Below are 26,307 nucleotides of genomic sequence, written 5' to 3' on the forward strand. Positions count from 1 at the left end.
CTGGATGGAAATGTTTAAAAGTATTTTACAAAAATAACATAAAATAAATTACTTTCTTTTAAACAAACAGCTGCGAAATCCATGAGCCAAACAACATACAACACTGACAAGAGATGGACTATATTACACTAAAGGAGGGTTAATTACCACAGTAGTATGAAGCTTCAAGTAAGTTACTAGGCACTTTTTGCCCAAACAGTAGTCACTCATTCAGTGGAAAAGTCCAACTGACAGAAATGCCCAAAACATAATTGCTAAAGCTTTCCAAGATTCTTAATTCCTAAAAAAAGTGCAGGTGAAAAGGCAAAGTCAAAAAGGCCAGGCATTATGCCACACAGGACACCCAGCATCAGCCATTTTCCTTACAAACGTGTTCAGCTTAGTTGGAGTTCCAGAAACGGTGTTAACAGTCAGGTTTCTCCATCCTACATGGGCATTGCTATTAAGGCTTTACATGTCAGAGGAGAGAGAAGCCATAGCAGCTCCAGACTGACGGGAAGAGGGACAAAAAGAAAGGCTGCAGGGTTATATGCGAGCAAGTACCAAGTAGCAGAACAGACTTGAACTTCACTCGAATTGGAAAGAGCACTTATTACTACTTATTACTTGCAGAATACCAAGCAGTAGCAGATCTTGTGCTCTGTCTGTAATTGTGCGAAAGACCCAAAGGCCACAATCCGATTTCCTTGAGATCCCCAATGCCTAGAAGCTAGATTTTCCAGCTGGCAAAAGAAGGTACTGTCATGTCATGTGGGAATGTGCATAGGCTACTACAAAAAATAGCTATTAAAACAACTAACATAAAAATAGAAGCACAGTAAAAGCAAAAAATTACACATTCCAAAGTAGTTTTTAAAGCATTATTGATATTTAATATACTTATATTAAGTATATTAATATACCTCCAGATACTACTACGAAGTATATTTAATGTAAGATTGTATTAATTTAAAGGTTAAAAATTTTAGAAAGCAGCAGTTTGTGGCAAGATTTTAAAGCACAGTTCTTTTTTGGGAAGAAAAGCATAGCACTGAGCAGTCTGTAAGAAATCAAGTCATCTCAGCTGGGTGCAAAGTTCTCCAGCTGGAAGACCAGGTCTACAGCAGCATCTACATCTGGTACAATATGATCTGGTTCTACTAAACCAGGATCAAATCTAAAATCTCTGTGGCCATGGAACACCGTGTCAGTTATGCTCTCCCTGGTATCCAAGGGTACCTCTGTGTGAGGGTTGTAAACCCCAGTACAAACAAGAACAGACCTACAATGTGCAGCAGCTGCAGATGCCAACTCATTCTCCCAACTGTTATCTATTTCATCATCCTGAGAGACAGTGGCAGATCCTCTGCCACCAGCAGCTTTGGCCTGAATCCGCGATTTGGAACCTTTTCTGGAGCTCTCTTCGAGATAGCGGTTGTAAAGGTTAGCACCATAGATGTCAGTCATGAGATTATCTCTGGAAATAGAAGGAGAAAATTTAGTCAGCAGTACCATCTTAGTTGTCAAATTCCGATGTAAAAAAGACATTTTCAGGGTTTTGATTTAACAGAGTATTTTCTACTTTGCATAACTTTATATGGAAGTATGCAGACAGAAGAAATCCAATCCTATGGCTATTTTATTACCCCATTTTCATGAAGTACGGCATATGATCAAAGTGAATAACTCTCCCACAGCAGGGGAGGGGAAATCAAGGATAGGTATTAACAGTCCATGAATGAGCTTATTTTATTTCCAATATCTTGGAGGTTCTGGAACAGTCTTTAAAACAATACAGCTTTATCTTTCTATGAAAAGGATTCTATGCTGTGACAACACACACAGTAGCATATGACCAAGAGTAATGACCTCACAAACAAATTCTTGCTCTACATTCTAACAACTGTTATTTACCCAAAGCCTCAGACCAATAAATAGAATAAAACAAACACCCATGCAAATCCTTCTTGTTAAGATTTACAGTCTATTACATAAATAAAATACATATATATAAAATCAGGAGAAATCTTAGCTGCATATAAAACACTTTTCGTGCTTCTACAGAAATTATGCATAGAAAGAGTATTATTAATTTTCAAGAATAGAAACCATGAGGCTCAAAACCTTTATTCCATAGCACCAAGAACATTAGGTGGTCCCAATGGCATGAGAAAAACTATTAAGAGTTGTGCATTTGTCTTTGCTGGGATTTATATCACAAATTAATTTCCTGCTGTACTCGTCAGACTCACGCTACCTTACCCAACAGCATAAAGAGTCTGGATGGGTTGCTTCCACTGCCTTTCTGCAGCCTGAGCCCTGATGAGGTATTCTGCATACTGGTAGGTCACTTTACTGGGTTTGCCCATTAAGGCCTCATATTTCAGATCTTTGCCAGTGATCTTCTTGTAAATGTTTTCCAAACAAACCATGAACGTTCCGTGGCCAAACCTACACAGATGTAAAGACAAATTCCATTACATTAAGTACAGATTTAAAACCAACAGAACAACAAAAAAAACCCCAAAAAATCCCAAAAAAAACCAAACAAACCCAAGGATTTTTTATTTCATAATCTTTTAGGAATAAACTGTATCCTGGAACTATCAGGTTTCCCTCAGGTTGCATGCAGAATTTCCACAGCTGAAAATTAAAGGTGGAACAATAAACACCATAATAAAAACACATTACTGGGACAGCACAACAGACGTAGCAATGGTTTGTGTTAGTGTTACTTGCTTTTAAGTAGAAACCCTAGTCACAAAAGTGATGTTTCTTGAAATAATGCCTAGCCAGTGATGTACAGAATCAGGTAAATTAACAAGGAGAATCAGACAGAATCAGACAGAAGGAAAACTGATCTCTCAAGCACAAGAGCATACAAAACCCTACCTGTAACATGGAAACAAAAAAACTTCATGGGTTTCTTAAAAAAAGTAGATGCAAAGGATGATGAAAGAACAAATACCAACATAACGTACATCAGAAGCCAGCAGAGATATCACAGAATCACTATGTTGGAAAAGACCTTCGAGATCATTGAGTCCAACCATACCTGTCCTAAACCATATCCCTGAGCACCTCATCTACCCATCTTTTAAATACATCCAGGGTTGGTGACTCAATCCCTGCCTGGGCAGCCTGTTCCAGTGCCCGATAACCCTTTTCGTGAATAATGTTTTCCTAATGTCTAATTCCAAACCTGCCCTGGTGCAGCTTGAGGCCGTTCCCTCTCATCCTATCACCTGTCCTTGGGCAAGGAGACCAACACCTCTCTACAACCTCCTTTCAGGTAATTGTAGGTGGTGATAAGGTCCTCCCTCAGCCTCTTCTTCTCCAGGGTAAACAACCCCAGTTCCCTGAACCACTCCTCTTAAGGTTTGCCCTCCAGCCCCCTTCCCCAGCCTGGCTGCCCTTAGCCTTCTTGGCCACCTGGGCTACGAGGTGCACTAATAAAGTATTGAATCTGTAGCAGCCCAGAAATCAAAATAGTCTTTTAAGGAAAAAAACGACAAAGGCAGAAGCAGCTGTAGCGCTCTGACATGCAGTATGGAATTAGCTTTTCTGAATTCTGAAGTGACCCTTCATGCCCTCTCTCTAACCGGTTTGTTGCTCCATATTATGAAATCCCAATAAACAAATATTTATTTCCGGCAATTAGCAGCAACAGTTTGAAACACCTTTGCCATGGCATTACAAGGCAATAGTGGAGGTAACAGCACCGACAGACACACACTTGTTGTACTATCAAAGGAAAAAAATGAACTTCACACTGGCTCTTTCCCAAAGGACACTACTGAAACTACACATCTTATTCACTGCAGACATGTTGGTTGCCTTACTCTAGCCTGAAACTGTCACACACATGTATTTTGCCAACGTGCCAATTACAGATGGTCTTTGCACCCAAGTAAGGGTATATGACAAGATCTTTGATTCAAGATGAAGCCAGCAATCCAGTCACACTGTTTCAGTGTACATTCAAGTACAGTGAGCAAAGGGAGGGGAAGCAAACCTATTGTTTCCAACAGTAGGTAGTTCTTCAAAGTCAAACAAACCCACTATCAGAGATGATGCCACATTGTTCTGTGCGTTCTACTTGGTTTTTCTTATGTTCCTTAAGGTGCTTGCTGTACTATCCTCAGCTCAAAACCACTCACTGCTCTCAACTAGCAGGATCAAGTCTTTCCCCTACCAGAAAACTGCAGGGTGGAAAGAGAAATACCAAAGGACCTAATGAAATGAAACAATGGCCTTAATAATTTTTTCTTTCTTTTTCCCTTTGAACTGAGACTTTGAGGCCCTCGGGCAAAAATGACTTCTGGGAGAAGAAAACAAAAATCATCAGGGCTTAAAAGCAGGTTTTATCCTGAGTAACTGAGTTCCTGAATGCAGTAACCTAGATAGCAGTAAGGCAGCACTGCTAAAAGTCCATTGCTTTAGAGATGTTTGATTCAATGTTGAGAGCTACTGTGAAGCTACAGCAAGCATTCTGTATAAAAGCATTGAATTTTACTGGATAAGGGAACCCCAAATATATCGTGATATACACAGGTGTTAAATTGGACTTACCTGGGGGACTGTGCTTCAGCTACCCACATCAGATCCATATTACAAGCAAGTACAGGAATGTGAGGGTAACTCTGGTGGTGATACGGGTTTCCAGGGTAGCCACTTGTCAGCAAAACATCAATGATCAACTGGAGGTTGGTTTCCCATCTGACCGGCTCCCCAAACAAAACAACAGCTACGAGGACAAGAATTAGAGAGTCACGGAATTAGTTAACAGGGCACCAGACCTCTGAGGTGAACACCTGGTCTAAAGAGGCTGAACAGGTAATTTAACCGTGACCTGATGAAACAGCCACACTGATTTTAACATAGTGTTTTAATCTATCACATACCCCTTTGTCCACAGAAAATCTGAGAAGTGACAAGACCCCAATGCAAAATCTACAGGTTAAGCATTTTATGGCTTTCTCCATAGCACCACAAAATATTAACTTCTAAATTGTATTTCTAAGTCTTCCATACTTTGTGAAGTCTATGTTTACACCCCGTATTTAAAAAAATGTCACCAGTCTTATTTTGTTCATCTTAAAACAAAATTTGAATGTTGTTTTAAGCCATTTTTCTGGTCTCCAGCAATAATCTGTGGTGGATTTTTTAAAATCCTACAGTTCAGTTTCCACTTTCCTTACTTCAGATGAGATGAGAGTAAATCCGAGTGTGCCAAAACAAGATGCTCCTCGTGCTGCAACTCTGAAGTGACTGTCCTGACTACCCTAAGAACAAGACTGAATATTTCTGAATATGTGTCAACTCATTCTTCCTTTTTAAAAGGCAGGCAACAATAGCCTGTTAAGGGAAGACAAAAAGGAAAGCAGACCTCACCTACCTTCTGAAACTTCAAAAATACACAGCTGAAAACTGAACACATTGAAAAAAACAAAACAGCTTTACCAGATGTGATGCATTCCAAATTAATGACAGATGTCATTAATCAGGGAATTTTAGAATCCTCTCAGTCAACTTTCTGAAGTGCCCAACAATCTAAAAATAAATGCTGATTATAAAGTACAATTAAAATATTTCATATATTAATGGATAGTTGCAAGTTAAATAAAGATAACTGACCCTCAATCTTGGGAAGCTCCACAGCAGAGGGGTACTGCAATAAGAAAAAAGTGAAAGTTTTCTACAAGATTAAACATCTACTACTATTTTTAAAAGACTAAATTCAAGTATAGGTCCCACAGTTGCCTTCTGCAACACCAACAGGAAAGGCACTCTCTATTTTGGTATGTATCTGACAGCAGTTTACTTTGAAACTTGTATTTCAACTCTGAAGTGAACTCTTGTGGCAAATGGAGAGCAGACAGGTTAGCACGTTCTACATTCACTGGCCTCCTACATCTGTTTAACTTCCTCTGGCACACTACAAAGCTGCAGTCAGTTAATTTACTTGTGCATGAAAGTATGGATGTTTATTTTTCCACAGAACTAACAGAGGCCTCTGGTATTGACGAGACATTTGAAAAATAGTTGTTGACATCCAGTTCTTTAACACTGCTAAGAAAGAAAAATACATTGTATAACACATAATATATTTGCTAAACAAGTGAAGTTTGTACATCATTATTTACTCCCTGCAGTGACAAATACATTAAGAGTTTCTTGAACTTCTGCAGCTACATGTATGAGAAGCAAGACAAAAGGTGCATCACCCAGTTACAGATTCTATCAGCCACAAAGAATTTCTTGACATCACATGGGAAAAATCCACTCTACAGCCTGGCCCTGAATACGTACAATATACACAGGTATTTACTGTGTATCTATTTGTTTATTTTTGAAAGTCTAAACAATTCAGCTGAAATCACACTGCACGTACTATTAACATTTAAGTAATAGTATAAATAAGAAAGGGAGTCCTCTGGAGAAAAAAAAGTTATCTGCAAAGCATTGATTTACAAAGTAACCTCACTGCCTAGAAACAATACATACCAGTTCTGAAGGAAATGCTTATTTTAGCTTCCACACACCCAAGGAAGCCAACAAGCTTTCCAAGCCAGATTTTGAATTAGGTATCTCTACTACATCCAAGTAGTTTTTCCCACAACAGTTAAGTTACAAGATAAAAGATTATGTTAAAGAATTACCACTGACAGAAAAAAGTCTATACAGCTAGCTTTGAAAATGCTGTAACAATATAAATAAAACAGAAAAATACGTAAAACAAAATAACACAACATAAGTACATACAACAAAATACAACATACAAAAAATTCAACATTAGAACAGCAGCACCAGCTCAGTGGTTTGAATTCTGACCACTATTACCAAAAGTCATCTAACAAGCAAAGAATTTTAAACCAAAACCACCCACTCACCAGAATGTTAGGTCTTCTCTCATGGTCCACTGCATCTAGCAAAGGGTGTTTCTCCCGCAGTGTTTCAATGGTAATAGGCTGACAAAAACCAAGGCTGGGAAATACCAGTTAAGGATATGGAACTGCTTATATATTAAAAGATTTTTAAAATCTTTTAAAATTCCATTTTAGCCATTTTAAACATATGCAGTTTATCTGGCAAAGCAACTTACTTAGGAATGAAAGCAACATATCAAGGACTGACTCTTTCTTTCGTGAGAGAAAAAGGTGATCAGCCCATTATTCAGAAACACACCTGTGCAGTCTGAATCATATATCTGTGTCTCTGAAATCTTAGGACAGAAGTGATTCATAACTACTGCTCAAAATACGAGATGAAAAGCAAGAAGCCACTCTATACCTGCAGTGCTCCAAGATCATCTTTACATAAGCACAGAAAGAAGTTTATCTGGCAGCTACACATCTTGTGTAATTATCATGGGAAAGAAACACAAGCTAGTTGAGGACAAACTCCTGTCTGCACAAACAGTGCTTTCCCTAAGCCACCAGAGCTGCAAAGCTCAATCTCTTGTGAAATGGCAGAGTGACCACTCAGGTTTAATTATGCTCCCCAAGTAATCAAGATAAATGCACAAATACATCCAAAAATAGAAGAGGAGCAGAGCAAAAGGAAAAAGATAACCTCCTGATTTGCAGGGTACTGCTCTTAAATGCTGACATATATATCATTAATTTAATCTTATTTAGCAAGAGGTAATCAAACTAAACCTGCTCATTTATGTAAAAAGCAGTTGCCATGATACTCTTAATACTAAGACAACTTCTTACAGTGCAAATGAAAATAAGAACTATTTATATATATTAGTTATACAAACTAATTGTATTGGAACTGACACCACTGGCCATTCGTACAGTTGTTTGAAAGACAAACATTATCCCCTAGGAAAATGCTATCCAACAGAAACATGTTCTTTCTATCTGGCGTTCAGTCTCATAACACACTTTTCTCTTGGCCACCTCTAACATGCTTTGACAGCTAATTGGAATGTTCATAGAGTAACTTTTTTTACAATGTATTATTTACGCCAACTTTCATTAAAATCCCAATAGAAGAAGAAGTGCAGTAGAAAGTTACTGGAAGCAAGAGCAAAGATTATGCAAAAGTTGCAGCCAAACTGAAATTCAGCTTGAGGCTTTCATACCACTGTTGTTATGTATCAACGTAATTGTAGATCTTTTGGGAAGTTAGTACAGAAGCTGCAAAATATTTTCCAGTATAGTTCTAGTCTAGAAATGGCTGCAAACCCAGCATGACCTGGCCTGGCCACATGCTTACAAGCAGATTTCGAGTCACTGAGCTCAAAGTCAGATGTGATTAATACCAGATAGAATGTCATGCTCTTATCCTTTGTGCTAAACCACAAACCCTTTGTGCTAAACTCTCATCTACATACAAGTAAAACAAAAAAAGATGTTTTTCCCTTTTTTTCCTTCCCTACATAGCACTTAGGAACACAGCAACCACTTTCAAAACATAAACTTGACATCATGGCAAGAACTACCATTGCTTACTGCTGGATTTGTAGTGTGGAAATATTTGGTCTTTGCTTGAGCCACAGGATCCCCTGAACTTGAAAAAGGAAAACACTTAAACAGACAGTCACTTGGGTTTGTTTTTTCTTAAAAGATACTCTTGAGCAATGTCAAGAAGTGGTCCTTGTCCAGATACAAGAACACATTTTTCATGGTAACGCTTGAACATCCGCAGAGGACTGTGTGACATCATCACTTGATCCTGTGAAACCTGTTTGGCATTTAGAACCAAAATGAGTCTGCTGTTTGTCAGGTGAGTTATCTATACTTAGATTTAATTTACAGGTGTGACAAGTTCTATGAATCACAAAATGATAACATATATAAAACATATAATTTCCCTGTTTCACAGACAATTTATTAATAACACACCAGGAAAGAAATACATTGGTGAAACTGCCATACACATGCTTTCAGCTTCCAGAGTTACTCAATTCAACGTCAACACAAGGTTGTCTCTCCTAGTTTTAGCATCACCAAATTAATTTACAAAACAAACAGGGAAGAAGAATCAGAACTGCCCTTATTCCAATTAACAGCCCCTTTGCTAGACTGCACCACTGATTTAACTCTACCACAACACCTTCACCTTTTGGTTTACAGAGCCCCATTCCTTCCATAGGCATAAAACCAGTAGCACCATTATCCTGGAAGGATGCTTCTATCAATCATTACTTAGCACCTTGACAGATCTAAGAAAACCCAACCAACCCCCAAAATAACCAAGATGCCTTTTTATCCACGAGACAGAGGATTTTATTGATGCAGCCCACGGCTGCTGGCCCTTAGTGAAACAAGAAGCACCACAGAATTGGCTTTATGACTTTATCTTCATAATGCTCAAACACGGTCTCCAACAACGGAGAAGTTTAACTGCCTGCAGCACCCACAGATCAGGGGGCAATACAGTGTAACTGCTTGTATCAGAGGAGGCAGGAAGCTCCCTTGTGCTTTGCACAGTATCACAGGACATCCAGCTTGTTAGAGCAGAGTGATCACTGGCACAGACACACTTTTTTTTTCAGGAGAGGGCAAGATCTATTCCCAGGATAATAACCTTGCAAAGAAATACTATTACCATCAGTTTTACCTATCAGTCCCTTTACCAATGGAAATAGAATTAGCTTTGGACAGTATATTTTACTTTTATAATACCTCCAGCAAAGCACTTCAGAGGGCTTAAGGGAAAAACAAAACTGATTAACTGAGCAGCATTTAATGGAAGGTAATATATTTGACACATCCACTGTAAGTAAATAACTAAATAAATAAGGTTTAAGCTACTCACTGGAACTCCCAGTAGATGAGACAACTGATCAGCTTTTTTCTGGCGAAGGCAATTCCCTGCATTGGTGACAAATACTACAGGCACCACAAACTGTCCCTGAGAATTAACTAGCTTCTGAAAGGCTGTTTTTGCAGCAGGAATTGGAGTCTTTCCTCGAACCAGTACACCATCAATGTCAAAAAGAAAACCAAAAGATGGCAGTACGTTGAGCTGTAAGAAGGAATTGAAAGAATATGTTAGTTATGCCCTTACACCCATTTGATAAAGGTTACAATTGTTAAATGCAATGAAAACAAAAGCTTCCATGGAGAAGGAATGGATCTTTAACTCTGTACATTCTAGTGTGCCTACAAGGCACATAAAACTAAAATAGCTGTGGAGAGAAAAGGATTGCTACAACTCCCTTTTCCTTCTGCATGCAGCCTATGAGCTCTATCTTGCCTTATCCAGGTTTCAGAAGATTGGGACATGAAGTTAAACTGATAGAGAGAGGTACAAAATACAGGCTTTTTAAGGATTGATTCCCAGTCTATTTCACAGGTAATTTCAACACACAGAATACTAAACTACTAACAAAGTAACAAAAAGTAAGTTTTTAAACAGCAGGTACATCTTGAAAGTATCATACTTGGCTCCTTGTTTACAAGACATTTAGATACTAAAACTGTTCCTGCTGTCACTTGTACCTGTTCCACAACTGGTTCAACTACAGCCAGACATCTGTAGTCTCCTTACACGTTGCTTCAATTGGTTCATTTTATAAACCATTAGTCCATTGTAAAGCTAACACCACCTTCAACAAAGATGCTGTTTGAGTTACTAAATTGCCTGCCTGTGGAAAAGAGCTGGACTTCATGAGACCAGAGGAGAGTGAGACCAATGGAAGCAAGAGATGAGCTGTGCAATCAGCCTACAGAGTGGAGATACAGAGGGGACAGTTGAGCAATGAAACAGTTACTGAATCAGGTTGGAAGCGGATGGACCAAAAATGGGTCTATAATCTATACATTTTTTTCTCAAGTCTAAAATGGAATCCAGTACACTTAGGTTTTATCCTCCCCTCTTCTGTCATCCAAAGACAAAGAAGTGGGAGATTAAACATCGAATGCAATGAGGAGAATAGATGCAGAAATTACTCCAGCCAGTGAAGGTGGGGCAGCCTTTGCTATCTGAGCTGTCCCAGGGCACGTACTGACAGCAGCCAGCATACTGGTCTGCCCAGGCAGAGAGAAGGGCCTTTTGCCTATAAAAGCATCACTTTGTTCCTCATCAATTATTCACCTGATCTATTTTCCTGCAGTTGGGTACAGCAGAGACAGACATTGCCACCGCTATGTAGGGTGACGTAGCCACGGACACGCTCACCGTGCTGGGTCTCACTGCTGCCTTTCCCAAAACAGTGACACACAAACAACATTTGAAAACCCACAAGGTGGGTACATTCCCCAACAGAACCCAGTTTAATAAAGTTAACACTTCAAACATGTTGCAATATCACAGGTTTTAATGAGGCAGTTGGGTTTTGTTCAGTTTTATATGCAGGTTCTCCCCTAAGGCCTTCTCCTCTCTCCCTTGTACAATCATCAGCCCTTGATTTAAAAACAACCCCCATGGACAACCTGTCCAAGCCACCAGCCTGTTTCACTGGCTACATCTGCTACATCAGAAGGACCCAAGTGCCACACAAAGGACTGTCAGGCTTGCTGGTAAACACGCAGTAGCCATCTCAGGCTTTGCAAGCTGGTATGTGAAACTACTGAGCGGATCCTGCAGTTCTGTAGTAAGGCGGTTCTTCGTGTTTGTTTTGCTGTCTGTAAGTAACACAGATCACAGATTTGAATTGCACAGCGAACGATGCCGTAGCAGGACCACGAAAAGTCTTTTGCCGAGCACGCAGAGGAAAGCAGCTCTCTGAGAGCCGAGCGTGCACCCAACGGCGGAATCACGGAACCACCAGCCATTCCGAACACACCGGTAGTGAGGAGCGATGTGGAGCGCGGCCACAACAAAGAAGCCGGGACGAAGCCCCTGACGGCCTGTCCTGGTTCCTCCGCCTGACACAAAGCAAGGGTTGGCGCCGGCGGGAAGACCCCGGTAAGGGCCTGCCAGGGCCCGCAGAGGCGGGCAAGGCGGGCCCTCCGGGCGGGACACCCCTGGGAGCCGGAGCTACCGTTCGCGCGGGCAGAAGCCCCCCCGAGCCCGCGGAGGCCCGGCCGTGCCCCGCCACACCCTCGGGCGCCGGGAGGCCGCGCCCCGCCGCGGCCGTTTCGCTTTCGCTCCGCGCGCCTGGAAGCCGCCGGCATCTCCCGTCCCGGGACACGGCGGCCGGCCGGGGGGCTGCCCGCCCCGCGGGCCCCTCGCTTACCTTGCTGCCGCCCTCAGCCGCCGGGGTGCCGGCCGTCCCGCCGCAGAGCCCGCTGAGCGCCGGGAGCCGGGGCGGCCGTCCCGCGGCGCCGCCCCCGAGTACAGCCCGGAGCGGCGGCACCCGCCGCATAACGGCCGCGGGGCGAGGAGGAGCGGGGGTAGCAGCAGCAGCGCTGAGCGACCGGCCTTCCCCGGCGAACGACCGGCACTCCGCGCCGCTGCCGCGGCTTCAAACCGCCGCCCCGCCCCTGACGTGCCACGGGGAGACCCCGGCCCCGCCTGCCCGGCCGCTGTGCTCAGCTATTAGGTCATCAAGCGCCGTCAAACGCCGAGTCATGAGCGGTAAGGGCAGAAGCAAACATCCCCACCCCCGCAAAGCCAACATCAGCCGCGCTGCAAAGAGCCTGGCGGCACGAAACATAGAGCACCTTCCACCGACACGGGCACACCCAGCCTTTGTGCCAAATTTTACACCGTGGCACCCAGCTAACGTTTGGGGAGCAGCCAAGGTCGGCTCCAAGTTCTACTGTGGGAGGGAGAGGGCTGGGGCTGGGCAGCAAGCCTAAGAGACACCCGGCAAGCTCAGCTCTGAACATCTCAAACTGAACAGGAAGTGGCACCACGGTAGCAGCAAAGGAAAAGGGAGGGGCACAACGTTTCTACCAAGGAAACCACAATTTTATCTTTAATAGCCAACCAGACATTGTTCCCAGTTCTTCAGGGATCAAGCCTTTTTTGAGAAAAGCACATTGTGTATACACACAAACACTGGGTAGCTTAGATGTGGGATCTGCTTTGCAAAGGTAATTCCCAGCAACAAGACTCAGGAGTGAGAAAACCAACACAAATATTAGTTAATGGATACTCTGCAAAGACATCCCCGGTTATCTTGTTCATCTGCTCATGCAGATTAAGTAAATCCACTTATTTCCTAGAACTCCCAACAAATGCTCCTCACCACCCTCCCTGCGCCCAGGGAGAAGCTGATGCTCCAGTGATTGCACCGTACTCACCGAGACACCAGCCCTGCATTCTGTGCCAGTTCCATGGCACTAAATCAAACAGAATCAAACACATTCCTGAAACTCAAAAGCAAGCCAAACTGATGCACAGAACAAAACTGTTAGGGAGGTTATCCCCTCATGCTCAAACCAGGATCACACACAGCAGAGAACAAGCTACACTTCAGCATCTACACTGTGATGTTTATTTTGTAGCACAAACAAGTTCAAGGCTGAGGCGTTACACAGACTGCAGCAGCTATCAGCCTGACAACACACACACATTGAAGCTGCACACTCACATGATGAGTTAAGGCAAAGCCTGTGCATCCGGTTGTTCTCCAGGACAAACTACACCACCAGCTTTGGCTAGGGGAGCCTCCCAGCTCCCCTGCAGTTTAACAGCCTGTGCAGCAAGCAGAACAAGTCACTCTGCTACCGGCTGCTGCTGGCAAACAATCACTTGGCAATTTGTTGGCTCAGGCACAGTCAGAAAGAGCATTCAGCTCAAAAACACTTCACCCTCAGAGCAAGAGTGGGTGCTGAGTGCAGTGGGTTGCAGCCCCCCATCACACAGCTCTGTACTGCAGCTTTGTACATCTATTCCCTTTCTGTGCTGCCCAGCAGAGCTCAGCACTGCCCAGCAGAGCTCAGCACGGCCCTGAGGACTTCTCTATCGACCTCACTTATTGGTCTTGCTCAGGGCTGGTAGCTACTCCTTTGAACACAAATGCAATTACTATCCTGTCTCAATTTTCCCATTCTTTCCAGGTTTTAGTATTTGGGGTCTTTTTTTATGCCTTCTGTAATTATCACTACCTCTGATCTGTCTTTAACCTTGTTTTCTGTCTTATATGCTACAGAGTCATAGTGACAGTAAGGATTAACCTCAGCATTATCAAACTCACAGACAGTATGCAAAATAGTTGGGTTCCCCCCCTAAATCTAATGGGGTCCCCTCCAGCATACAGTTCAGCAAATCTGCAGCAGGACTGGCATTCTTCTTCCAAGCACTGTTCCCCTAGAGAAGAACAGTTGTACTGAACAAACAAAAAGATGTATGTACCATCTAGCAGGCACAGGGTTGGATGGGGCTGGTGACAGCAGAGCTTTAGCTCCAAACGCCTTTTTGGCAAGCCCATGTGGCTGCTCTAAGGGGTTTTGCGGTGTCGTATCCCCCCACCCAGTCATGGCATGGTTTGGTGATCAGTCCTCCTGTGTGATACAGACTTAGACTGCCTGGCAATTTATTAAGCTCCTGCAACTCAGTTAGTGCCAGGCAACAAGGCCTTTACTCTTAATGTACTAATGCCTTCCAGGTGAAGCACACCAGTCTGATGGGGTACTGCTACACTACAAACCCGTTCGCACACCCAACATGAAAGGAGCCTACTTTTTAATTCTTGATGGCCAGGGCTGTCAGGGAACAGCGTTGTCTTTGACACCAATGCAAGCAGCACACGGATAGAAGCACAGCACCCTCTCCAAACCCAAGAACAGGAAACACTGAAGGAGCAACAGCAAAAACTAAACACATCTTTAGACAGGCGCTTGCACGGCAGAGCACACAAACACTGTGAGTCAATGAACATACTAATTTGCTGCTCAATTACAAAGCAGGAAAGCCACGCTGCTGACAGGAAGAATGTGTTTTTACTTTAGTTGTCTGCATGCTATCGATACTTGAGTTTTTGATGTATTAAGATTAAATATCACAGCTCTGTTGCCCACTTTCCCAAGGCTTTTTTTGTTTAATCATTTCCATCAAGTAAGACAAAGCATGCCTCCACCATTTGGAGATCTGAGTATTCTGAAGTGGATTATTTACAATCAACAGAACTGGATACTAAGAGCATCTAGAACCTCTGAACAGCCCCAGACAGGTTACTTGGTTATGAAATGTTAAATTCCTTGAACAGCAATTCTACTCCATGCCTGCAGATGTCTGATTTAAGGTTTCATTTGTTCAGGCCTGTATAACAATGATAGTCACCTGTAAGACTCTAAACAGCCTCTGCTGTAGTCCGCCTCTTCTCACAGGATCCACAAGCCAAGAGCAGCAGGGGATGCACAGCTTCGAATCCCTACACAGACATCTGTTTATGGTCCCATTCTTTGGCTACAACCAATGAAACAACACAATTCTTTGAGCTAGAATGAAACAAGGCATTGGGTTGTAGTAAGTTTTACTAAAAATCTTTGAACAGGGTGTAGCAAAGTTGGAAGTATTTACAATAGCTGCTGAAATATCCAGCGTTTAAGCAGCTCACCCAGGCACGGTTACAAACCACAAAATGGGTTACAGGTTTTCCACATGCTGCATGAGTTACATAAAGAACCAAATCAGCTTCCAAGTCACTCCCGAGATCTGCCACTGAGGTACCTCCAAACAGGTTCCAGGTCACTCTAGTAAACTACCCCAGCATCACAGAGTAAGGGGCTTCTGCAGTCAGGTCAGCAAAGATCAACACGAGGACGATGCGCACACTTACAGCTAGGATACAGCAGGCAGAATGGTGGGGGTCAGCCAGCTTCCCTTCAGGGTCTAAGGAGTCCCTGGGTTTGCAGGTCTACCAGAGAGGCCCCGCTGCACAGACCCTTTTACGAAGTGACGGGGTGGACACAGCTGCTGAAGATGCAGAGACAAGTTAGCCCAGGTTTGCTCTTTGTCAGCACTGACGTGCGAGTCACCTCAGCAGAGAAACCAAAATGAGGTTTTCCTCCTACAGAACACCCTGCAGCCTCCTCTGCCCTGAACACCCAAAGCACTTGCAGAGCTAAAAGTGGTCGCTACCAGAACGTATGAACCTGCTACTTTCAGGTGGGTTATAGAACATTCTGGTGCAATGTTACAGTCCTAAAAGTGTTTTTGCTTCTTCGCTCTGTGCCATGAGGGTTTCGCTGGCATACTTCTGAAGAAGTTCCATCTTCTTTCTACGTACAAGGGCTTCCTCAATCTGCAAACAGAAAAACAGGATGGCATTCAGCTTGAGCTGCCAAAACCTGCTGCACTGAGCTACTGAGACAGGAGGAATTAAAAGCAGGAAACAGTGAAAGTTAAAGGCATATATCAGTGTAAAAAGCTGAATTAAGATAAATCGGGAGTATCTTTTTAATATAATCTGAAACTCATGGAATCCAGAAGAAGCAGTAAAAGCAATGCCTCCATTTCAGATCTACACTCCCACCCTTTTTAATCAGGACACGAGCAGCAATTTTATTTTACTCTCATTACACTTGCCAGAATTTGATTTCAAACAAGTGCCTCACATCCAGCACTAACAAATGGAGAGCAGGTAGAGTTAACCACGCTAGTCTGTGCCCCTGAAGTTTAGTGAGCGTGGCTTCCACACTAGGAACAGCTAAACTCTGTCAGAAAGTGCCAGCAGCACAGAATGCTTTAACAAGCGTGTACTTTAATGATCCAATAGCCAGCAACCCGCAAGGCTTGTTTCATTCTTAGTGGTAACTTTGTATTTGTTCAAATCGCACATGGTATCTCTCAAAAATAAACATTCTGAACCACAGCTTTTTGTAATTCTGAATCTGGAAGGTGTGATCCCATAGACATAAGGTATGGGGTCATTTGCCACTAAAAAAAGAGAAAATATTACACTGGCTACATCTAATTAGAAGAGATTTCTTTGTGGATCAGTGGTTATGCATTAGAAAGCAAGTTTTGATACTCAGTGATGCTCTCTTCATGAAGAGAACACCATCAGCCAGAAAGCATCGGTTTTAATCCTTATTTCTCTCCTGTGGCTTTGACAAGCCATCACATGTGCAGCATGACTACTTCACAGCAGAGTACGTTGTTTGTCTGACAAGATGACATCAGGGGACAAACCACCATGTAAAGACATTCCTAACAAAAGACAGGGACTTTCTTGCCTGAGCTCTACTTCAAGCAACCTGTCAATTGTAAGGCAACATACATCCTAGAGCAGTTTCTAACAGCCAATTCAAAGTCATGACACCAAAATAACTTCAGAAAACCTATGAGGGCAAAGCCTGCAGTTCAGAAATCATCCCATTAAATGAAAAAACCCCACTTAAACAGCAGCAGAAAAGTACAGTAAAAATTTAGCAGCTAATCAGGGTTATCTTGATCATATCTCCACAAAACTCTTCAATTTATGCAATACTTATGAAGGCTTGGAAATTCTCAGATGAAAAGGGTTACAGCAATGGTACCATAATTCTGGCCAGTTCCACAGCATTTGCAAGGGGATTAAACAGCTGCAGATCCACAGAAATAACAAATCGAGGGCACTTTTACTGATGACCTGCCACAAGTTCAGAAGTCTGTATTGCAACAGCCACGGTACATCTCTGCAACTCAGCTGCCTTACGCCCTTACCTCTTGCTGAGATGGCACTGGAACATGTGCGATGAATTTCTGTTGGCCTTCTTCACCTTCTTTTTCCCTGCCACCTTCCTCATCAGACTGGAAAAAAAAATACATTAAGCCACATCTTATTTTCTGAAGGGGTCAAACCCACCTTTTTAGTTTGCTTTGCTAAGAGCAGTCAGAAAGAGCACTATCAACACTACAAAGGCAAGAAGTAGGTGAACAGGACCAAACAACAAAGGAATACAAGTGTGACATTCACATCCCACTCCTCCACATTTTCAGAATTACTGCTTTAACTTTTCATATGGGTTTTCATCTGCTGTGACAGAGACATGGCTATGTTCCCTCCTCTTCTGTATCTCTCTGGTTCCACAACAAAGCTATAAACAAGAGAGGAGCCAGCTATCCTAGAAGCAAGTGCTTTAAAAATCTGTATACCACTTCGTGTACAGCTCTGTACTGCCTCATGTGCACAGCTGAGAGCTGGGCTTATGAATCGGGATAGTTTATATAAAACAAAACTGAAGAAACCACCAGAGAAGGGCAGAACGCAGCAGCAAACAGGTTTTTAGCAGCATGGAAACATTAGACTAAATGAAATGTTAGATCAGCACATGAAATGTTAGATCACCTGAACCATCACATACCTCGTCATCGTTGACAGCATAGATATTTACTTCCTCCTCCTCTTCCTCCTCACCTCTTGCAAGTCGCGCTTCTCTCTCCATTTTCCATTTTTCTACTGCTTCTGCTATAACTGGTTAGCAAAGGAAAAAGTGTATCTGAGAAGTAGTGAAAGCTGCATAGCCCCATTTCCAAAGCTTTCCCAACAAACTTAAACTTCTTACTAAATCTTCTGTGTGGTAACACACACTTACTGTAGAACCTTGATGCAGTATCTAATAAAACATACCAGCATAGTCTGAGCAAAACCCAGTGTTAGTGTGGTACTTGCCAGTGCCCTCATCTGTGCATGTTTCAGACTCAAAATGTCCTGGATAACTATCAACCTACTTTTCTGACCTGATGAACAAGCTCACATAACCAGGCTAAGTGGCTCTTCCAGCTCTGTAGCACATCAACAGATACAGGAACATTGATCACCACGAAGTTAATTAAACATAATTACACTCCTTATAGTGACCACCCATGTAAGTTTTTCTCTTTTCATCTCGTAGTGTATTTCTCTTGGTTGGTAGCATGATTCCAATTCTGTAACTCGCTGCTAGCAGGGTGCTAAGTAAGAGTGCTGGAACAAGTTGTAAGAAGCTCAATCAGTGACAGGGCCAGTGTACAGAAATCCTAGGGAAGTGCATGATTAATCCAACCAGGCAGCATGAAATGCCTGCCACACCACATGTCAGCAGTCCTTCCCCTAGCTCTGAAACATTAAGCATTCAAACATTCTCTCTGAGAAAGCAAGATGTAACTAACCCATGGTGCATGGCTGCCTCTGTGTAGTTTGGTAACAGGAAAAGTACCCCAAAATAAGTTTTTATAATACTTCGGTTCACAAAAATTTAACTCTTCTGATAAGGTAAAAACCACAACCACTTGTTTGTGCTTTTAAGAGAATCTTAGCTTTTGTGCATTAATAGTACATTAACTGTAAGTTAACAGTACACCCACTGGCTCTGTTAGCATCCCTAGCCTTGTTATTTCAAGGGGCACAATCACCAAAGGTATTTTTTGTCACTAACCACACAAATCTAGACAAGCAACATCTCCAGTCTGCAAATAGTGCCAGACAAAGACTGAGTGGGAGGCTGTTTGGCAGCCCTGCACCACACAACTTCCGCCTTTGTGCCATCAACTGATTGCCTGCCTGCCAGCCAGCCACCAGTCACTCGGCACGAAGCTCTAGGCTATGCTATGGGTGACATTTAATTGAAGTATTTCCTTCATTCCACTCTTCCTCCCCATCTTACAACCTAACTGCTAAGGCATGACATCCAATGTGCAATACTGTGAAGATCTCACACACAGAGAAGGATAAGTAAGAAGTGGATGGCCACACTAGGAGATACTAAGTACTGGTAACAGTTTGAAGCTCAACACCTTGCAATCGTTTCCGCAAGTCACTTCCTGCAGGTTTGAGGAATGCTTTTCTCTCCAATTCCAAAGGCATAACTGTATACACAAAGCAGCAGCATTCAAGCAAGAGCAACTTGGTTTGCCTGCTGTGTTCTGTGGAAGTGCCTGCAAGGGTTTGATGCCAGGACCTTTTCCTACAGAGCACTGAAGGTCTGCTTGCAGCTGAGGCTTCAGAAGAGATCGGAGAAAAGACACGCTGGACAAACCACAACAAACTGCCAGGGTCAGACAAGGAGGTTTGCAGCTTCTTGCTTAAAGCTACACAAATGCCAGAAGAATGCAGAGTTCTCTCTAAACTCTTTACAGAGTTTCAGGAATTAGACTCAATTCTGGTGTCTTTATTGGGCAAGTCAACAGAAACAAAGTGAGGGAACTACAGGAGCAGACACACGGGTAATTATTGCCTACTGAGAATGTATGGGTTTCAGGGGGAAAACTAAACCATGATGTTTCTGGCTAAATAATGAGGTGAGACAGGCAACAGATGGTACAATCAAGAGGGAGATAACTGCTCAGGTTCCACAGATCTCCCAGCTGTAACCTACTCTCTTATGTTCTGGAGCACAAAAAGTAATGAGATTTTGCTTCAAGAGCACATCACTTGCTGACAATATGAAACCATTAAAGCAGTAAAGATGAAAGGACACTCTACAGCATCCCCCTCCCCAGATCTGCAATGCCTTACACAACAGTGAGATGGATACCTACATGGCAAATGAAATCTGACAGGTAAGCACAAGACAACACCAGCAGAGGAAAAAAAGATCTGAACTTCAGAGTTCACCATCAACGTTCTGGGGCTGACTCAGGCAGGGCTTGAATCTCACATACCTTTCTTCTCATGTTCTTGCTCCAGCGGCTCCAGAATACCATCATCTTCATCCCTGTAGCCATAGTACTCTGCATCAATGGATTTCATAAGCTCAGCTCGAGTCTTCCGAGGTGGTGGGAGGGCTGAAAGAACACACGACTCATTCATCCACACCCATCTCAATGGCTTGCTGCATGTTCCTAGCTCCTATCGACCTCACAGCAGGTACAGCTACCAATGGGTGATCTGAACCACTGCCACTATCAGGCGTATACTGAGACTATATTATCTTTATATGTAAAATACTGATTTTGCTCTGTCTGTTCAAAACTGTTTGAATTCATGCTCCAGCCCTCTAATCATCTTCGCAGCCCTCCTCTGGAGAGGGTTCAGAGGAGGCCACAAAGATGATCAGAGGGCTGGAGCACCTCCCCTACAAAGAGAGGCTGAGGGAGCTAGGCTTGTTCAGCCTAGAGAAGAGAAGGCTGTGGGGGGACCTCATTGCAGCCTTCCAGTACCTGAAGGGAGAAAAGAAACAGGAGGGGAATCAGCTTTTTAAAAGGGCAGACAATGGCAGGACAAGGGGGATGGATTGAAGCTAAAGGACAGAAGGGTTAGATTAGATATTGGGGGGGAGTTCTTTACACAGAGTGGTGAGGTGCTGGAACAGGCTGCCCAGAGAGGCTGTGGATGCCCCATCCCCAGAGGTGTTCAAGGCCAGGCTGGATGGGGCCCTGGGCAATGTTGTGTAGCTCCAGGCCTGGAGGTTGGTGTCCCTGCCTGTGGCAGGGGCTTGGAACTCTGTGATCCTTGGGGTCCCTTCCAACCCAGACTATTCTGTGGTTCTATGACCTGATGCTTCATATTGCCCTGTTCCCACCCTATGGCAGTCCTACACAGTCATACACATGGTTGTCTTTCCCCTTGTACTGGAGTCCCAGTACTGAGCAAGGCCAGAAATGAAAGGAACTAAAGCTCCCCCAGATCACACAGTACTTCCCGTAGTTTTTCTTTGCAGGTGGTAGATAAGACAGAGCTGATTCAATGGGCCTCCCTCACCTTCAGGTCCAAGGAGTTCCCACTTATTCTATAATAAATCAATACATACAAATTTATCCACTTACATCTAGTTTTTCCTATTATGAAAGCCAATTCCTGCTTCTAAAATTATATGCAAAGCAACTTCCTTTTTTTTCCCCTGAACTCAGAGTACTAATTGGAACTCAGCAGTTAGTTAACCCATTAAGCTGGAAAGTTTCCATAGGACATCAGTTCTTTACTTTAAACTCAGATTTCTGTGGGGAGTTCACTCTTTTCTACATTTCCTTAAAGGTGGTATTTTCCCAAACAAACAGCATTTAATAATTACTTGCATTCAGCATTTCATGTAGCTGGGCTAAGGCACAGGCCAGGACATGCTGTTAGCAGCACTCCCTACCTACTAGAGTGGGCATTTTACTCAGGATTGTAGTTTCACATGTGGGAACATTTGCTATTTACTTACGTTCCTTTTCAAAAAGTTCTCTAACTCCTGGTAAATCCTTTGCAGCTCCAAAATATTTGTAACCTCTGTTTCCTGGAACTTCTTTCCCTTCATGATCTAGCATTTTTGGTCCAATCCGCTGAAAAATTAGCAGAGTTGATTGTTTTAAATGTTATTCCTCTTACATCTTGCATTCCCTGTATGCCTGGGCATTTTAATAGATTAGAGGATGGAGAAAGGAGATACACCATACCAGTTTAACCAACCTCACAAGTAAAACAACCTCAGAGCCTGTTTTTACACACATTCTCTCTTTATAACAACAAGATCACAGTTAAAATGATGATGCAAACCACAGAGGGCTCGTACCTGATTCACCTCCACAAAACATCCCAACCTGTCGTACTGTGCAGTAGCATATCCAGGCATCAGCTAAAGGGGCACTACTAAATCTGACAATAAGCACGTTCAGTGTTTTGGGAAGTGACAGCCAGTCCCATTACTTCATTTTCAGCAGTAACCAGGTGATCTGAGTGAGAACCCTTCTACAGACTGAGACAGTATGGAAAAACAACACCCACTGATGGGTAACATCAGACCACTGCAGCAAACTCTTAACCCCTCGAAGAGGTGTGCCAAATGACAAAGCCTGATTTGCTCATCAAGGAAACAAGTATTTATTTTTAAGACAACCTAACTTTTTAAGGGCTGATAGAAGTTTCTCTCTAATAGACACTGGCCAAGTAATACATGGTTCACCATTACAGATTTTTTTCTCATTAGTCACTTGTAAGCGGAACAACCACAGAGTAACAAAGTATTCTACACTTACAGCATAATCAGGACCTCCCAGCTCCTTTATTCTGAATTCCCAGTGTCCCTTCTCCCTCAGAAGTTTGTTTATTTCATCATTCAGGTCCCGAATTCTGAATTCACCTAATCCAGCTATTAGGAGGGGGGAAAAGCAACATGTTAAGCAGCCTCCTGAAACACCAGAGCAATTTCAGAACACGTGCAATGGAAACATCACAGTTCAGATGAAATGGGATTTTTATGGTAACTGCTTAGGAGTAGAGATTCAAAGAGATAAAACATAAACAGAAGAATCTTACCATTTTGAATCTGTGCCACTTTCTTGGAAATTTCCCCAATGATCTAGTTAAATAAGAATACAGAAAGTGAATATAGGTTTTATTCAGACACAAATACAGTACCTCAGAAGGTTCATAAACAAGGAAGCATTTTTATGTGAGGTGAAGGCAGGAGCATGTGAAGCAGAGAAAGGCTGAGCAAGAACAGGGTTTCATCTGGCTTTCGAGACGAGAAGGGAATAAGCTATTGCCTGGAGCATATAGAGAAGACAGAGCCAGGCTGACTGAGGTGATGACAATGGGACAAGTAGCAATAAACAAGTCGGAAGGGGGGAAAATCCTAACTACATTTAAGGGCAAAAATATCATTAAGATGGTTGAACACTGGAACAGGGACCCCAAAAAGTTGTGGAATCCAAGTTCCTGATGATACTCAAAACCTGGACGTGGCCCAGGGCAACTTGATTTGGCAGGACCTGCTGTGAACAGTTGTGAACTGTACGATCTTCCAATCTAAATTATTCTGGGGTCTAACTGTTATACTGAGTAAGCCTGAACAAAAGCTGTAAGCAGGCTGTCTGAACAGGAAGTGCTAAAGTTCCACCTACTACAGACTGGAACACCTGTACCGTGCCATTACCTGCCGGCGCCATTTCTCAGCCTTCGGCAATTCATTACACTCTGAGGCAAGGAAAGGCCTTCGTTCCTGTTTGACAGAACCACACACCAAAGTGTTAATGCAGCACAAATATATTCACACATTTCACACACACTTTATTGCTTGATTAATCCCAAACTACACTACCAAGCACCAGTGCCTTCTGCTCCCACAGTTTTTAAGTGAAAACCGATGAATCACAGCCCTGCCAAACTCAAGGAGCACAGAATATAACAACCTGCTAAGTCCACATTATTCCAAACAAAATCTGCCACCTGTTGTTCTTCCAATCACCCCGCAATCCCCCCCAATACAAATAATGTTCCATTCAAGACAGCTGAATTACATCAATATGCTGGGATACTGGCATATAAATACACTCTGCTGTTTTCCAAGCAGCTAACAAGTGTAGGCCTTATGTTCTCAACTGCCACTACCTAAACACTGGGATTTCTTTTTTTCCCCCAAGATTATTTTCTCTTGTAAGAGAAACTTTTCTCTTTCTCTCATCACGCTCCTACAGGACACCTGCAGCTGGCACACCACCCTTTTGAGGGCTGCCAGGCAGGTCTGCGTGTGGCTTCCATTCCACCCCTGACCCCAGCTAACAAAGCTCTAGGATTTTTACGTCATACCTTTACTTTTCCTTCCTCAAGCTGAGCCTGACGAAACCTTGCCAAGGCCGTCCTAAAGAGAAGAAAGGGAACAGATTTACTTATCTACATTCCAACAGGAACATGTTTTGCCCTGGATGTTTATTACTAGCTTAATTACAGTCTGTAGAAAACAAAGGCTTCAACATATTCATTGACTAACTCATCTAGCTAGCAACTTCTTCCACACAAGAAATCCTCAGGGGTGAATTCTTTAGATACGTATAAATCCTGGTAAGCAGCTAGTTATTTTGTCTGCTTAGCTTATGCCAGCACGTTAGGTACTAACAGCAAAAGGATATCAACAAGTTATAAGCTGAAACATAAAGTTTACATATCTTAGCAGGGCATTCACCAAAAAGCAAACAAAAAACTCAAGGGGAGGGGGGGGGGAAACCTCTGCAAGGAAGGCAGCAGTTTGCAACTGAGTTTCTTAAGATTACTTAAATACCCTGAATGTCTCACAACTGAGCAGAGCCTACCAACTACAGCTTTTTAATGCAGTTTTATTTACTAGTCACATAGTAGTTACATTACAAAGCAAATTATTTAATACCTTCTAATGACATACCTATACTCTGCATCTAAGGCAATTATCTAGGCTCCACCTGCTGCTAGGGGGAATTAAATGAATGAAAAGTCACACCACCCAACCAGTGTCCCCTGCACAGAATGGGATCACCACCTCACAAGGCATTGGACAGCTGTAGTCTCTGCAGCCTCCCTCAGAGTTACTGACAGAAGCTCAGAAAGTGTTAGGGAAATGAACAAATAGAGACATGATTCCGTCCCTCTGCTCTGGTGAGACCTCACCTACAGTACTGCATCCAGCTTTGGACAGAGAAAGACAAGGACATGGACCTGTCCTTCTGTAATCTTAATGCAAGGACATGGACCTGTCAGAGCAGGTCCAGAGGAGGGCCACAAAAATCATCAAAAGGCTGGAACACCTCTCCTATGAGGACAGGCTGAGAGAGTTTGGCTTGGAGAAGAGAAGGCTGCAAGGGGACCTTATAGCAGCCTTCCAATACCTGAGAGGTGCCTATAATAAAGCTGGAAAAGAACTGCTCATGAGGGCATGGAGCAGTAGGCCAAGGGGTAACAGTTTTAAACTTCGAAAGGGGAAATTTAGGTTGAATGTTAGGAAAAAGTCCTTCAGTGTGAGGGTAGTAGCTCACTAGAACAGATTGCCCAGAGAGGTGGTGGAGGCCCCATCCCTGGAGACATTCAAGGTCAGGCTTGATGGGGCTCTGAGCAACTGGATCTAGTGAAAGGTGTCCCTGCTCACTGCAGGGGGGGGTGGCCTAGATTGCCTCTAAAGGTCTCTTCCATTCTATGATCCTATGAGACAAATATGTTGAAGAGACTCTAAACTGGTAGCTCTTAGTATGCAGTTTGCAACATTTCTGAAAGGCACTCGGGAAAATCAATACCAAAATAAATATGTTGAAGCCCCTAGGTTCAGCCCAAGGCACTCCCAAGCAAGAACTGTACTTAAGCCAGCACTGACAGATCCCTATGGAGCCTGGCACCTCTACTCCAAGCCCGGGGGCTGCCTAGAACCGTAAGGAGCCAGGAGAACGCGTTTCACCACGTTCCCACCCGGCCCCTGCTGCAGCATCTCTCCTGCTGTGGCTGGCCGCGCAAGCCCCGCCAGGACACGGGCCGCAACAGCTGGTCACGGGAAGCCTCCCGGGAGCAGCGCCGGCCGGGACGGACACTGCCCAGGGCCCGGAGCGCCCGTACTTACATGGCCTTCTCCGCGTTGCGAGCCTGAAAGAGAGAAAACAGACACCGTTACCCGCGGGGCGGGAGGGAGGGAGCGGCCGCCAGGCCCTCGCCTCGCTCCTCATCCTCGCAGCCCCAGTCGCCAGCGGGGCGCCCGGCGCAGGAGCCAGCGAGCGAGCGGCTGCCTGCAGCCGCGCTCTCCACACAGCTCCCGCCGCCGGGTACACGGGCCAGTGGGAAGCGCGGGCGGCCGGCCGAGGCCCCCACTCACCATGGCGCCGGTCGAGTCGCGTTCCCTCCCCGCAGCCCGCCACCGC

General features: G+C 43.6%; 2 protein-coding genes across 2 annotated transcripts; both read right to left on the reverse strand.

Annotated features, from left to right (window-relative positions):
• Positions 1-1,059: 1,059 nt before the first annotated feature.
• On the reverse strand, positions 1,060-12,247 carry LOC311196073 (haloacid dehalogenase-like hydrolase domain-containing 5; the record flags this gene model as incomplete). Its single annotated transcript, XM_084269568.1, has 8 exons — positions 1,060-1,456; positions 2,242-2,430; positions 4,552-4,726; positions 5,617-5,650; positions 6,873-6,966; positions 8,564-8,676; positions 9,754-9,963; positions 12,119-12,247. 8 exons carry the CDS (start codon positions 12,245-12,247, stop codon positions 1,060-1,062), a joined length of 1,341 nt encoding a protein of 446 aa, XP_084125694.1.
• A 3,046-nt stretch (positions 12,248-15,293) lies between these two features.
• Positions 15,294-26,307, reverse strand: ISY1 (ISY1 splicing factor homolog). The gene is made up of 11 exons (XM_084269659.1): positions 26,262-26,307; positions 26,013-26,035; positions 24,245-24,296; positions 23,592-23,657; positions 22,973-23,015; positions 22,693-22,805; positions 21,882-21,999; positions 20,398-20,520; positions 18,120-18,229; positions 17,479-17,565; positions 15,294-16,075 (listed from the first exon to the last, which is right to left on the reverse strand). Exons 1-11 carry the CDS (start codon positions 26,262-26,264, stop codon positions 15,968-15,970), a joined length of 846 nt encoding a protein of 281 aa, XP_084125785.1. The 5' UTR covers positions 26,265-26,307; the 3' UTR covers positions 15,294-15,967.

The sequence above is a fragment of the Gallinula chloropus genome, assembly GCF_964237585.1.
Source record: "Gallinula chloropus genome assembly, chromosome: 12".
NCBI classification, from domain to species: Eukaryota; Metazoa; Chordata; class Aves; order Gruiformes; family Rallidae; genus Gallinula; species Gallinula chloropus.